Source organism: Oncorhynchus tshawytscha, linkage group LG05, assembly GCF_018296145.1.
Source record: "Oncorhynchus tshawytscha isolate Ot180627B linkage group LG05, Otsh_v2.0, whole genome shotgun sequence".
NCBI classification, from domain to species: domain Eukaryota; kingdom Metazoa; phylum Chordata; class Actinopteri; order Salmoniformes; family Salmonidae; genus Oncorhynchus; species Oncorhynchus tshawytscha.
This window is the reverse complement of record NC_056433.1, coordinates 39,928,105-39,944,602: the sequence shown is the minus strand read 5'-3', so window position 1 is coordinate 39,944,602 and position 16,498 is coordinate 39,928,105. Positions and strand designations below refer to the sequence as shown.

Below are 16,498 nucleotides of genomic sequence, written 5' to 3'. Positions count from 1 at the left end.
GAATGTGAGACAGGAAAAAGAGGATGAAAGAGAGGTGGATCAAAGAGAAAATGATATAGACAGGTGGTAGGTAGAAGGGTGAAACTAGTGGATGAAAGAAACTGTGGGTAAATGTTGAAAAAGAAAAGATAGAAATAGAAAGGGTGAGAAGAAATAGAAGATGAGATAGAGGCAGACCGATGCAGCTGGCCAGACACAAGGCCCCAGTGTGTATGTGTGTATGTCTGTGTGTCTGTCAGTATTTGGTATTTAGAGTGAGTTCACACATAGACCTCACCCTTGCGTGGACTGGACTGGCACACACACAGGGCAGCACATCAGAGAGAGATGGAGGAAAGAAACAAGGAGAGTGGGAAGAGAAAGAGGGTGGAGAGCATGGATAAGATGAAGTGTGAGGTATAGAAAGATGGAGTGATGAAAAGTAAAGAGGGACTGCTGTATTAAGGGTCTTACCCTGGGAGCTGGGGGTCCGTGGTCATCGAGATACGTGGACTCTCCTGTGAAGAAACAGGTATATGTAGAATGTGATAATATCCAACAGTCATATTATGGCAAATCCACTGGCAGCACAGATTCACAGGCTAGTGAACTCAAGTCAAGAGTGACCAAAGTACTTAATAAATGTCAGACAGACAGGCAGACCACAGGTGTAATAAAAATCTATATCCAGCCACAACAATCTTCAAGAGCCAACTAGAAAAAAAACGGTCCGTCACGATCCCTCTAAGAAAAACAGAGCAGCCTTCACATCCACATAAAGTGTGGGAATGTTGTCATGAGCGAGTTACAGTGGTTCCTCCTTTAAAAGTTGCGTCATACTGCAGCACACCCTGCGTGCTGCTGCAGCCTTCTGTGGCAAGTCATTTAATTCTCAGCCATTTCTGTTACTGCAAGTTATTGCTAGTTTGACCAGCAGAGTTCATATTTGAGAAGCATTTGCTAGTATTCCGTATTGGCATTACCAGATAATTTAAAACCTTTTTTGTAATAGTATATGGCTTATTTCATTTGATTCATATGGTGTTTCCATTCAGAGAAAAATTGTTAGTTTGTAAATTCAGACGTTTCGCTCTCTGAGCGCACACTGGACATTCGGACCAAGGAGTAGGGTTGATTTGAGCATTCTGGCCTTACGACGGCAGTCAAGCACCCAAGCTAACGGTGCTTCGACGGTGGCTGTTGTCTATGTGTGTGCAGAGCGTCCCAGTTTGAGTCCAGGTAGGGGCGAGGAGAGGGACGGAAGCAAAACTGTTACACAGGTACCATTGTAATCGATCGCAAGACCAGAAATAGTCCGAGGTTTTTATTTTTTCCCTACTTTTTTTATTACGTAGACATAAGCACAGTTGACACCATCAAGGTGCGGATGTTAACTTTCTACACAAGTTGTTTTTTTCCAGTTTCATCCAACGAACAGATTGTAGTGGTAAAATAAAAAGGGATACATTTTTATAGAATTCTAAGCATTCCAGTCAAAACAGGCTCTGCGAACATTCGATTCCATTCATTTGCTATGGGCTCGTGCTAGTATTCCAGTTTAGTCAACGTTCTTAAGCCATTTTTCAGCCTTGGGTGAATTTTGACTCGTTCTATTGTCCAGCATACAGATATCCAGAGCGAATTAACGAAAGCACCCGAATGTCCATTGAGAAAGCACAACGGCTATACCATTTAGCTAAGCTCAAAATGACGGGAATAATCAAGTCATTAAACGTTGGATAGTTAGCCTATAGTTAATATACTGGCAAGTTTGATGTATAACTACTAACATTAGGTAGCTAGCTAACATACCAGTACATACTGCTATAATGATATTCTATGTGGTTTGTAAGGACAGCGTAGCTAACAAATTGTCAGCCAACATAACGTGCAAGGTAGAAATAGAAGGTAACGTCATGATTTCCCTGGGGGTTAGCCTTGCAATAACCAAGTGGTGAGACACATAGCCCTCTATATTTAAATGTTTCAGGTACACTCCGATAGGTGTCTGTGTCACATACAGCATCTTCTATTGACATTATCTTCTATTGTATGTCCTCGTGTCTGTTTTTCAGCATAAAGTATTCTGTAGCCACTTAGTGTGGACACCAGGTGAGACCACACACACAAACAGTCTCTCTTCTTCATTTTATCCCTCTCCCCTTTCTCCCTAAATCCTCTAGGTTATTTCAGCTGTTTTGGTGAACCCCTCCCGCATCTGAACTGGCTGACACAGAGGGCACAGCATGATCATAGGTGAGATGTCACTTGGTCGGGTCAACAGGAAGTATTATTAAAGAGATGCTTTACGTTGAAATACAGACAGAGATGTAATAGTCCCAGAGTTAATGATCCAAGGTCAGTTTTGCATTTAACCTCCTGATGATAATGATGACTGACCGTGTTAGAATAAAAAAAACAAGGCTTAATCATGCTCTCTCTCTATCCATCTGTCTCTCGTCTGCAGGTATGTTTTCATGTGAGAGAGGAAGCCAGTCCCGTCATCGCCACCTCACCCGCTCTTAAGATAACTTTCGATCCAACTGGGGGCCCAAGGCTGGTTAGGAGACACTGCAATTGTGATGAACTGAGAGAATATTAGGGTAGCACTGTAATTCATGAATCATATGCTGTCTGCCGCTGTTCTTACCTCTTTCTCTTTCTGTCTTCAACACTTCTCTCCCCACCTTGTCTTTTTTCCTTGTTTTATAATGCACAACGTATGTGCATTGAAGTACAGATTGAACTCATATTTATAATATTACAATTATCATAATTATAATGCATTTATGTATTTATAACAACTGGATAATGAACTTCTTTCGATAAAGCGTTTCACATTCTCCACTGGATGAAATTATCTCATTGAAATACTATCCTGTGTCCTCAGATTAATGCAGATGAAGGGAGTTAGATATGCATTGTTTTTTTTCTATATATGAATTACAAATCAATCATGTTTCTAGTCTATTGCATAGTCACAATGTGTAATCATTGATGTCCCAGGAGCAGGAGTGGTAAACACTGTTGAAGTGTATAATTGCAATACATACATGCAGACACAGCATCATTCAAATAATGGAGTTTGATATGACTGAAAAATAATGTCTCAGAGATTCACACCTGAACCGCACCTTTAGTTGCTAAGAGTACATGTACAGGCTACAATGTGGGAATCTCATGCATGGTAATAACTACTGTATATAGGACTTGCATCCTTGGCACAATAAAGTTATTATATTCTACTCTATCCATAGGCTTCATTAATACCATTCAGACTTGAAGTTGATACAACAACTATGATAGCTGAGGTTCATAGATTGGTATGAATATTAGTTCAGAACCTAACGTTTTAGGGTCCATACATAGATTGGCTACATACTGTAGCTAGCTACACATCCATAGGCATACAGTTAAATAGTTAGCTAGCTATGTTACTTCAGCTGCATTTCAAGGCAAGCTTACACAAATGTAAATTCAATTTGCAGTAAATGCTTTAGCTAGTTAGATTCTTTACATCTACTGTTTCACAAGACAACAGCCTGGTTTGCTGGTTTTCTCAGGAGTCCCTAAAACATTAAACAATACGAATTACAAATTCATTCTCCTAACACTAACATAAACTCATGCAAACTCGTACATCACCTTGGTCCGTGCAATTGCCCTTATTTTAGCCCCCCAAAAACGTAATCCTTACAGATCAACTGTAATGTCAATACCATTGTAAAGCTCAATTTCTCCCCTTTCCAACATGATCAATTACATGACCTAAATGCTGCCCGTTTCTGCATAATTCAAGCAATGACCCCGTCGGGTCTTTTTAAAAATGGCGGGTGGGGAAGCGAAACTAATGCGTGATAATGAGAAGGAGAGATGTCTGTGGAAAAATTGCTTTTTTTCACTCGATCTGTCCAACTTATCACCTTATCGCCTCTAAAATGTAAATAAAACACTATAAAGAGTTTATATAATGTGTCATTACATACCTATTAGAAGGTTTGTGTCGAATTTGAATTTGTTTGTCTCTACATTAACTAATAAATTCCTCTCAATTGTACATTTTTGGCTTGACTCGTTATGACGTTATAACAACTTACGTCTGGTTCCACCATAATGTTTTGTTAGCCATCTTTGTTGAAGAACGTCACAAAGGCAAGGGTGGCTCGCGTCAAAATTCATCATTGGAACCACTCGATATGATTGGTTACATAAAAACCTTGGCACCCAAATGCATAATGAGTGCTCTAACTCCTCCTTGTGGTGGTCTGGAGCAATGAAGCTGTGACGCTGGGTAACTTTTAAAGGAGGAACCACTATACAGCCCATTTATATAGTATCTGCCAGTGCGGAGCTATTTAATCTCAGACAAAGATCTCATATAATGCTGTGTACTACTCCCTTCACAGAACAGCTCAAACCGGCTCTAACCAGAATGGAAAGAAGAGTGGGAGAGGAAGATGAAGAGGACAAGTCGACAGGAGTGTCTACTTTGAGAAACATACGCTTCACAAGTCCTCAACTGGCAGCTTCATTAAATAGCACCCGCAAAACACCAGTCTCAACAGTGAAGTTGCGACTCCGGGATGCTGGCCTTCTAGGCAGAGTTCCTCTGTCCAGTGTCTGTTATTTTCCCAATCTTAATCTTTTATTTTTATTGGCCAGTCTAAGATATGGCATTTTTGTTGGAACTCTGCCTAGAAGGCCAGCATCCCGGAGTTGCCACTTCACCGTTGACGTTGAGTCCGGTGTGTATATACTGTATGTATGTGTAGTTGAAGTCGGAAGTTTAAATACACCTTAGCAAAATACATTTAAACTCAGTGTTTCACAATTCCTGACATTTAATCCTAGTAAAAATTCCATGTCTTAGGTCAGTTAGGATCACCCTTTTTTTTAAGAATGTGAAATGTCAGAATAATCGTAGAGATAATTATTTATTTTAGCTTTAATTTCTATCATCACATTCCCAGTGGGTCAGAAGTTTACATACACTCAATTAGTATTGCCTTTGTAATTGTTTAACTTAGGTCTAACGTTTCGGGTTGCTTTCCACAAGCTTCCCACAATAAGTTGGGTGAATTTTGGCCCATTCGTACTGACACAGCTGGTGTAACTGAGTCAGGTTTGTAGGCCTCCTTGCTCGCACATGCTTTTTCAGTTCTTCCCACACATTTTCTATAGGATTGAGGTCAGGGCTTTGTGATGGGAACTCCAATACCTTGACTTTGTTGTCCTTAAGCCATTTTGCCACAACTTCGGAAGTATGTTTGGGGTCATTGTCCATATGGAAGACTCACTTGCGACCAAGCTTCATCTTCCTGACTGATGTCTTGAGATGTTGCTTCAATATATCCACATAATTTCCCTTCCTCATGATGCCATCTTTTTTGTGAAGTGCACCAGTCCCTCCCTCAGCAAAGCACCCCCACAACATGATATTGCCCCGTTCTTCACGGTTGGGATGGTGTTCTTCGGCTTGCAAGCATCCCCCTTTTTCCTCCAAACATAACGATGGTCTAAATGGCCATTATGGCCATTTTTGTTTCATCAGATCAGAGGACATTTCTCCAAAAAACATGATCTTTGTCCCCATGTGCAGTTGCAAACTGTAGTCTGGCTTTTTTTATGGCGGTTTTGGAGCAATGGCTTCTTCCTTGCTGAGCGGTCGATATAGGACTTGTTTTACTGTGGATATAGATACTTTTGTACCTGTTTTCTCCAGCATCTTCACAAGGTACTTTGCTGTTGTTCTCAGATTGATTTGCACAAAATACGCTAATCTCTAGGAGACAGAACGCTTCTCCTTCCTGAGCGTTATGATGTTTGCGTGGTCCCATGGTGTTTATACTTGTGTACTATTGTTTGTACAGATGAACGTGGTACCTTCAGGTGTTTGGAAATTGCTCCCAAGGATGAACCAGACTTGTGGAGGTCAACCATTTTTTTCTGAGGTTTGATGAGGTCTTGGATGATTTAAATAGATTTTCCCATGATGTCAAGCAAAGAGGCACTGATTTTTTTTTTGGGGGGGGGGGTTGTTCTTAAACATAAAGAGAAGGGAGGACCTCTACTTGAGTCTTGCTGGCAATAATGCTTTGATGACACCTAGGAGAGTGAGTGCAACTGTTGAACCCACTTCTAATGCATACAGGAACAGACTCATTATTCATTGGTCTGAGCGGTGTCGACCAAAGCCTTTTCTCTTGGCTTGGGCTCATTAGTTCTAGGCTTGTATAGGAAGTACATTGCATGACTTGTAAGGACTGTTTACACTTTCTGTTGGTGGTGTTTGGGCAATTAGTTCTCTAAAGAGTGGCCTGGTGTCAGAATCACACACACACACACACACACACACACACACAAACACAAGCAAGATCCTTGCAGGCCTCTGAGTTATATAGTGTCAGCGTGACTTCCTACAGCACTTCTTTAGTACATTAGTTTATCAGCTGCTACAGTATATTAATATGGAGACAGCTGCACTGTGCACACACCCTCAGGTGTGTCTGCTGCACACACACACATGCATTCTTGCTGAGGAATGCTGTGGGAGGCTTGTCGTGCAGAGGTATCTGAGGTCATTCCAGGGTGGGGAAACGAGAGATAGATCCTCCCTTTCGTTCATCTTCAGGGCCGACCCCCTTTGTGTGTTTCTCATTTGCTCTGTGCATCGGGATTGGAACTAATTTCTTCCAGGGCACATGCTTGTAAAAACAGACAGCTGCCATCCACCCACACCACCCACAACGACAGGAGCGGTGGAATCTACTGAGCCTCCATGGAGTTATGTGTTCTGCTTTAGTCCCATGTTCATTGTCACCTAAATCAGAGCCATTTTGGCTGCATTCACAACTGAACACAGCCCACACAGACTTAAACTATGGTTGGATTCTTTGGTTTCATGCTATGGATATAAGTTCTATGGCTGTTTGGAGTAGAAACATCTATGGTATACATCCTCTCACACTGGAGCCATGATGGTCTTTGATGAACATCCCTCTTTCTTATATGACACTCAATAATTGAGGCCAATTTACAGAGGTCATGGATAACAGTGATTAAAGAAGGGGAGAGATTAGATGGAGGAGGAAGGGAGGGAGATATGGGGGAGGAAGGGGGAGATGGGGGAGGAAAGGCGAGATGGGAGAGATGGAGAGAAACAGGAGGTGGGAGAGATGGGGGAGGAAGGGGGAGAAAGGTAAAGATTGGAGAGATGGGAGAGAACAGGAGATGGGGAAGAAGGGAGAGATGGGGTAGGATGGGGTAGTACTGTCAATACGCCTTGTCTATTGCTGTTTTTGTTAATAATTTTAGCCTTATTTCACTTTAGAGCCTCCAGCCCTGCTCAATATGTCTTAGCTAGTCCTTATGTTCCACCCCCCACACATGCAGTGACCTCACCTGGCTTAAATTGTGCATCTAGAGATAAAACCTCTCATCACTCAATGCCTAGGCTTACCTCCATTGTACTCCCATCCTAACATACCCTTATCTGTACATTATGCCTTGAATCTATTCTTAAGCGCCAAGAAACCTGCTCCTGTTATTACTCTCTGTTCCGAAAGCACTAGGCGACCAGTTTTTGTAGCCTTTAGCCGTACTCAAATCCAACTCCTCCTCTGTTCCTCTGGTGATGTAGAGAGAGACCTATGCCCAGCAGCCCCCAGCATCACTCCCATTCCCCAGGGGTTCTCATTTGTTGACTTCTGTAACCGTAAAAACATTGGCTTCATGCATGTTAACATTAGAAGCCTCCTCCCTAAGTTTGTTTTATTCACTGCTTTTAGCCCACTCCGCCAACCCAGATGCCCTAGCCATGTCTGAATCCTGGCTTAGGAAGGCCACCAAAAATCATGAAATTTCAGTTCCTAACTATAACATTTTCCGACGAGATAGAATTTCCAAAGGGGGCGGCGTTGCAATCTACTGCAGAGATAGCCTGCAGAGTTCTGTCATACTATCCAGGTTTGTGCCCATACAATTTGAGCTTCTACTTTTAAAAATCCACCTTTCCAGAAACAAATCTCTCACCATTGCCGCTTGTTATAGACCTCCCTCAGCCCCCAGTTGGGCCCTGGACACCATATGTGAATTGATCGCCCCCCCCCCCCATCTATCTTCAGAGTTCGTACTGTTAGGTGACATAAACTGGGATATGCTCCCTGAAACACTTAAGCGAGCAGGCCATTCTAATTGACCTGGCCCGGGTATCCTGGAATGATATTGACCTCATTCCGTCAGGAGAGGATGCGTGGTTACTCTTCAAAAGTGCTTTCCTCTCCATCTTAAATAAGCATGCCCCATTCAAAAAATGTAGAACTAAGAACATATATAGCCCTTGGGACACCCCAGACTTGACTGCCCTTGACCAGCACAAAAACATCCTGAGGCATTCTGCATTAGCATCTAATAGCTCCCGCGATATGCAACTTTTCAGGAACCAATATACTCAGTCAATTAGGAAAGCTAAGGCTAGCTTTTTCAAACAGAAATTTGCCACCTGGCCACCATTTGCCACCATGTTTTCCACCTGGCCACCCCTACCCTTGCCAACATCTCAGCACCCTCTGCAGCAACTTGCCCAACCCCCCCAGCTTCTTCTTCACCCAAATCTAGGCAATCTTGACCCTCTCTTTCTAAATTATCAGCCGAAAATGTTGCAACCCTTATAACTTTTTTTATTTATTTTATTTTTATTTCACCTTTATTTAACCAGGTAGGCAAGTTGAGAACAAGTTCTCATTATTAGCCTATTCAAACTCTCTTTCGTGTCATCTGAGATAGCCAAAGATTGGAAAGCTGCCGCAGTCATCCCTCTCTTCAAAGGGGGTGACACTCTAGAGCTAAACTAATATAGACCTATATCCATCCTGCCCCGTCATTCTAAAATCTTTGAAAGCCAATTTAACAAACAGATCACCGATCATTTTGAATCCCACCGTACCTTCTCCACTATGCAATCTGGGTTCCGAGCTGGTCATGGGTGCACCGCAGCCACGCTCAAGGTCCTAAACGATATCATAACCGCCATCAATAAAAGACAGCACTGTGCAGCTGTATTCATAGACCTGGCCAAGGCTTTTAACTCTGTCAATCACGGCATTCTTATCGGCAAACTCAATAGCCTTGGCTTCTCAAATGACTGCCTCGCCTGGTTCAACAACTACTTCTCAGAAAGAGTTCAGTTTGTCATATCGGAGTGCCTGTTGGCCGGACCTCTGGCAGTCTATGGGGGTGCCACAGGGTTCAATTCTCAGGCCGACTCTTTTCTCTGTATATATCAACGATGTCCCTCTAGCTGCTGGTGTATCTCTGATCCACCTCTACGCAGACGACACCATTCTGTGCACATCTGGCCCTTCTTTGGACACTGTGCTAATAAACCTCCAAACGAGATTAAACGCCATACAACACTCCTTCCGTGGCCTCCAACTGCTTTTAAATGCTAGTAAAACGAAATGCATGCTCCTCAACCGATTGCTGCTCGCACCATTCTGCCCGACAAGCATCACTACCCTGGACGGTTCTGACTTAGAATATGTGGACAACTACAAATACCTAGGTGTCTGGTTAGACTGTAAACTCTCCTTCCAGACTCGTATTAAGCAATCTCCAGTCAAAAATGAAATCTTCCTATTTCACAACAAAGCTTCATTCACTCATGCCACCAAACATACCCTCGTAAAACTGACTATCCTACCGATCCTTGACTTTGGCGATGTCATTTACAAAATAGCCCCAACATGAAATAAAAATAGAACTGTTTGGCCATAATGACCATCGTTATGTTTGGGGGAGGTTTGCAAGCCGAAGAACGCCATCCCAACCATGAAGCACAGGGTGGCAGCATCATGTTCTGGGGGAGCTTTGCTGCAGGAGGGACCGGTGCACTTCACAAAATAGATGTCATCATGAGGAGGTGAGAAAATTATGTGGATATATTGAAGCAACATCTCAAGAAATCAGTCAGGAAGTTAAAGATTGGTCGCAAATGAGTCTTCCAAATGGACAATGACCCCAAGCATACTTCCAAAGATGTGGCAAAATGGCTTAAGGACAACAGCAGCAAAACTGAAAAAGCGTGTGCGAGCAAGGAGGCTTACAAACCAGATTCAGTTACACCAGCTCTGTCAGGAGGAATGGGCCAAAATTCATCCAACTTATTGTGGGAAGCTTGTGGAAGGCTACCCGAAACGTTTGACCCAAGTTAAACAATTTAAAGGAAATTCTACCAAATACTAATTGAGTGTATGTAAACTTCTGACCCACTGGGAATGTGATGAAATAAATAAAAGCTGAAATAAATCATTATCTCTACTACTATTCTGACATTTCACATTTTTAAAATAAAGTAGTGATCCTAACTGACCTACGACAGGAGTTTTGAAAAACTGAGATTAAATCTATTTGGCTAAAGGTGTATGTAAATTTCGACTTCACTGTATCACTCCAGTATTATTGCTAAATTGTAATTATTTTTGCCTCTAGGGCCTATTTATTGCCTACCTCCCTACTCTTCTACATTTGCACACACTGTACATAGATTTTTCTATGAATCTTTTATTTTGTGTTATTGACTGTACATTTGTTTATTGTGTAACTCTGTGTTGTTGTTTTTGTCGCACTGCTTTGTTTTATCTTGGCCAGGTCGCAGTTGTAAATGAGAACTTGTTCTCAAGTGGCCTACCTGGTTAAATAAAAGGTGAAAAATATTTTTTATATAAATAAAATAAAAAGCTTTGCCAATGCAGGGTATTGAAAGCTATCCAAACAATGTGCATCACGGTCTACTAAAGTTAAACATCTATCCACACTGGTATGTTTGCTGAGAGAGAGAGACTCTGGAGTAATGGAATCCAGTCTGGGCTGTGGATGGTTAACATGGTCACTAATATACAAATAGAGGGAAAGGGAAGAGAAGAGAGAGGGGGAATGAGAGAGATACTACATGGTGAGATATTAAACACGGGAAAAAATGAAATGTCCCTTTTTCAGGACCCTGTCGTTCAAAGATAATTCGTAAAAATCCAAATAACTTCACAGATCTTCATTGTAAAGGGTTTAAACTCTGTTTCCCATGCTTTTTCAATGAACCATAAACAATCAATGAACATGTATCTGTGGAGCGGTCGTGAAGACACTAACAGCTTACAGACGGTAGGCAATTAAGGTCACAGTTATGAAAACTTAGGACACTAAAGAGGCCTTTCTAAGGACTCTGAAAAACACCAAAAGATGTCCAGGGTCACTGCTCATCTGCGTGAACGTGCCTTAGACATGCTGCAAGGAGGCATGAGGACTGCAGATGTGTCCAGGGCAATAAATTGCAATGTCCGTACTGTGAGACGCGTAAGACAGGGCTACAGGGAGACAGGACAGACAGCTGATCGTCCTCGCAGTGGCAGACCACGTATAACAACACCTGCACAGGATCGGTACAGCCGAACATCACACCTGCGGGACAGGTACAGGATGAAAACAACAACTGCCCGAGTTACACCAGGAATTCACAATCCCTCCATCCGTGCTCAGACTGTCCGCAATAAATTGAGAGAGTCTGGACTGAGGGCTTGTAGGCCTGTTGTAAGGTAGGTCCTCACCAGACATCACCGGCAACGTCACCTATGGGCACCAAACCCACCGTCGCTGGACCAGACATGACTGGCAAAAAGTGCTCTTCACTGGCGAGTCGCGGTTTTGTCTCACATGGTGTGCGTATTTATCGATGAAGGAATGAGCATTACACCGAGGCCTGTACTCTGGAGCGGGATCGAGTTGGAGGTGGAGGGTCCGTCATGGTCTGGGGCGATGTGTTACAGCATCATCGGACTGAGCTTGTTGTCATTGCAGGCAATCTCAACACTGTGCTTTACAGGGAAGATATCCTCGTCCCCCATGTGGTACCCGTCCTGCAGGCTCATCCTGACATGACCCTCCAGCATGACAATGCCACCAGCCATACTGCTCGTTCTGTGCGTGATTTCCTGCAATATAGGAATGTCAGTGTTCTGGCATGACCAGCGAAGAGCCCGGATCTCAATCCCATTGAGCACGTCTGGGACCTGTTGGATCAGAGGGTGAGTGCTAGGGCCATTTCCCCCAGAAATGTCCAGGAACTTGCAGGTGCCTAGGTGGAAGAGTGGGGTAACATCTCAAAAGCAAGAACTGGCAAATCTGGTGCAGTCCATGAGGAGGAGATAAACTGCAGTACTTAATGCAGCTGGTGGCCACACCAGATACTGACCATTAATTTCGACCCCCCCTTTGTTCAGGGACACATTATTCCATTTCTGTTAGTCACATGTCTGTGGAACTTGTTCAGTTTATGTCTCAGTTGTTGAATAATATGTTCATACAAATATCTAAATCAAATCACATTTTATTCGTCACATAGACATGGTTAGCAGATGTTATTGCGAGTGTAGCGAAATGCTTGTGCTTCTAGTTCGGACAATGCAGTAATAACCAACGAGTAATCTAAGCTAACAATTTCACAACAGCTACCTTATACACACAAGTGTAAAGGAATGAAGAATATGTACATAAAGATATATGAATGAGTGATGGTACAGAACGGCATAGGCAAGATGCAGTAAATGGTATCGAGTACAGTATATACATATGAGATGAGTAATGTAGGGTATGTAAACATATTAAGTGCCATTGTTTAAAGTGGCTAGTGATACATTTTTTACATGTATGGCAGCAGCCACTAAATGTTAGTGGTGGCTGTTTAACAGTCTGATGGCCTAAAGATAGAAGCGTTTTTCAGTCTCTCGGTCCCAGCTTTGATGCACCTGTACTGACCTCGCCTTCTGGATGATAGCGGGGTGAACAGGTAGTGGCTCGGGTGGTTGTTGTCCTTGATGATCTTTATGGCCTTCCTGTGACATCGCCTGGTGTCAGTGTCCTGGAGGGCAGGTAGTTTGCCCCCGGTGATGCGTTGTGCAGACCTCACTACCCTCTGGAGAGCCTTACGGTTGTGGGTGGAGCAGTTGCCGTACTAGGTGATACAGCCCGACAGGATGCTCTCAATTGCGAATCTGTAAAAGTTTGTGAGTGCTTTTGGTGACATCCGAATTTCTTCAGTCTCCTGAGATCTCCTTTATCACCACTGTCTGTGTGGGTGGACCAATTCAGTTTGTCCGTGATGTGTACGCCAAGGAACTTAAAACTTTCTACCCTCTCCACTACTGTCCCGTCGATATGGATAGGGGGGTGCTCCCTCTGCTGTTTCCTCTGCCGGTAGCCAGCTGTCTACCACTGTAGTGTCGTCTGCAAGCTTGATGATTGAGTTGGAGGCGTGCATGGCCACGCAGTCGTGGGTGAACAGGGAGTACAGGAGAGGGCTCAGAACGCACCCTTGTGGGGCCCCAGTGTTGAGGATCAGCGGGGTGCAGATGTTGTTACCTACCCTCACCACCTGGGGGCGGCCCGTCAGGAAGTCCAGTTCCCAGTTGCACAGGGCGGGATCGAGACCCAGGGTCTTGAGCTTGATGACGAGTTTGGAGGGTACTATGGTGTTAAATGCTGAGCTGTAGTCGATGAACAGCATTCTCACATCGGTATTCCTCTTGTCCAGATGGGTTAGGGCCGTGTGCAGTGTGGTTGAGATTGCGTCGTTAGTGGACCTATTGGGGCGGTAAGCAAATTGGAGTGGGTCTAGGGTGTCAGGTAGGGTGGAGGTGATATGATCTTTGACTAGTCTCTCATGATGACGGAAGTGAGTGCTACGGGGCGGTAGTCGTTTAGCTCAGTTACCTTAGCTTTCTTTGGAACAGGAACAATGGTGGCCCTCTTGAAGCATGTGTGAACAGCAGACTGGGATAAGGATTGATTGAATATGTCCGTAAACACACCAGCCAGCTGGTCTGCGCATGCTCTGAGGACGGGGCTGGGGTGCCGTCTGAGCCTGCAGCCTTGCGAGGGTTAACACGTTTAAATGTTTTACTCACGTCGGCTGCAGTGAAGGAGAATCCGCAGGTTTTGGTAGCGAGCTGTGTCAGTGACACTATTGTCCTCAAAGCGAGCAAAGAAGTTGTTTAGTCTGTCTGGGAGAAAGACATCCTGGAGGGCTAACATTGAACGTCAATATATATAAAAAATATTTAAATAAATAAAAATAGTTCTTAACAGGGCGTGTTTTTTTTTTTTACTCGCAGGTGTCCGCAACGGAGCTGTTTTTCTTTTTGTAATCCGGGATAGACTGGCAGGTTCTACACATACCTCGTGTCTGTTTAATGTGTTGAAAATATACACAGTTGACAGTGAGAGGGTGTTTATTTTATTGCTGAGTTTACATGATACTACACAGTACTTGTACTTGGACATCTGCTTGTCGAACATCAACAAATCATGGGCATTGGCCTAAAGATAGAAGTATAGTGTATTTGATTTCTCCAAAAGCCTTTGATCGCAAGTCATGAATACAGCATTAAACAACACACAGACACACATACTAGAGGTCGACCGATTAATCGGAATGGCCGATTAATTAGGGCCGATTTCAAGTTTTCATAACAATCGGAAATCTGTATTTTTGGGCGCCAATTTTTCTTTCTTTTTTTTCTCCTTCTTTTTTTTTACACCTTTATTTAATCTTTATTTAACTAGGCAAGTAATTTAAGAACACGTTCTTATTTTCAATGACATTCTAGGAACGGTGGGTTAACTGCCTCGTTCAGGGGCAGAAAGACAGATTTTCACCTTGTCAGCTCGGGGGATCCAATCTTGCAACCTTACAGTTAACTAGTCCAACGCAATAACAACCTGCCTCTCTCTCGTTGCACTCCACAAGGAGACTGCCTGTCACGCAAATGCAGTAAGTCAAGGTAAGTTGCTAGGTAGCATTAAACTTATCTTATAAAAAACAATCAATCAATCAATCACTAGTTAACTACACATGGTTGATGATATTACTAGATATTATCTAGTGTGTCCTGTGTTGCATATAATCTGACTGAGCATACAAGCATACAAGTATCTAAGTATCTGACTGAGCGGTGGTAGGCAGAAGCAGGTGCGTAAACATTCATTCAAACAGCACTTTCGTGCATTTTGCCAGCAGCTCTTCGTTGTGCGTCAAGCATTGCGCTGTTTATGACTTCAAACCTATCAACTCCCGAGATGAGGCTGGTGTGACCGATGTGAAATGGCTGGCTAGTTAGCGCGTGCTAATATCGTTTCAAACTTCACTCGCTGTGAGCCTTGGAGTGGTTGTTCCCCTTGCTCTGCATGGGTAACGCTGCTTCGATGTGGTGGCTGTTGTCGTTGTGTTGCTGGTTCGAGCCCAGGGAGGAGCGAGGAGAGGGACGGAGGCTATGCTGTTACACTGGCAATACTAAAGTGCCTATAAGAACATCCAATAGTCAAAGGTTAATGAAATACAAATGGTATAGAGGGAAATAGTCCGATAATAACTACAACCTAAAACTTCTTACCTGGGAATATTGAAGACTCATGTTAAAAGGAACCACCAACTTTCATATGTTCTCATGTTCTGAGCAAGGAACTGAAACGTTAGCTTTCTTACATAGCACATATTGCACTTTTACGTTCTTCTCCAACACTCTGTTTTTGCATTATTTAAACCAAATTGAACATGCTTTGTTATCTACTTGAGGCTAAATTGATTTTATTGATGTATTATATTAAGTTAAAATAAGTGTTAATTCAGTATTGTTGTAATTGTCATTATTACAAATACAATTATTATTATTATTATTATTATTTCTTTTAAATCGTCCGATTAATCGGTATCGGCCCCTTTGGCCCCCCAATAATCGGTATCGGGGTTGAAAAATCATAATCGGCCGACCTCTAACACATACACCAAAAGAGCTTGGATTGGGGCTTCTGTCACTTGCTCACTCTAAAATTCACAAGCTTGGACAACCTGAATAAAACACAGAAACATAGTTATTTCCCAGCTGCCAGTTTGTTAATACATTCAGCAATGCTCAACATCGACGTAAGCTGGCTTAAATCAGAACCTGACAAATACCATGCATCAAAAGTTTATGTTAAGGAGAGTGTATTCAGGAGAGAGGACAATCCTTCCCTGAGGCAGACCCAAACAATCCCTCTAGGTGCTGGAATTCTCTCTTTGGGGTTCCTGGCCCCAGTCCGGAATGCTTGAGTGAGTTTGGGAATTTCATAAACATGTACTTAACGGCATACCATTTTATTTGCTTTGTGAAATTGGGGACTTAGCTAAGTATGGCGCAGGAAGGAAGGCATCCTGAAATAGACCAAAGTGGGAGACGAAACCATACAGGAATGGAATGGCTGCTGGGACACCGGCTAGCTAGAGAACAGACACAAAACTGAGGTTAACAATCTTTACTTTAGGATCCAATCTGCAGTCACTGTCTGGAGTGTCACATAGGAGAACATTCCAGAACTCTGCAGCCATGGCACATTCCAGAAGCATGCTGCACTGTCTCCAAGATTCCTGCAATGCTGCAACCAAGATCTATGGCTGTGTGTGTGTGTGTGTGTGTGTGTGTGTGTGTGTGTC

The 16,498-nt window shown here is 43.1% G+C and overlaps 1 protein-coding gene across 1 annotated transcript in view; it reads right to left on the bottom strand.

Moving 5' to 3' along the window:
• The window catches only part of usta (uronyl 2-sulfotransferase a), a 138,733-nt gene that overhangs the window by 35,241 nt on the left and 86,994 nt on the right, over nt 1-16,498 (bottom strand). The window contains exon 2 of the mRNA XM_024400323.2: nt 454-497. Coding sequence (XP_024256091.1) covers nt 454-497 — 44 coding nt within the window. The remainder of the gene's footprint in view (nt 1-453; nt 498-16,498) is intronic.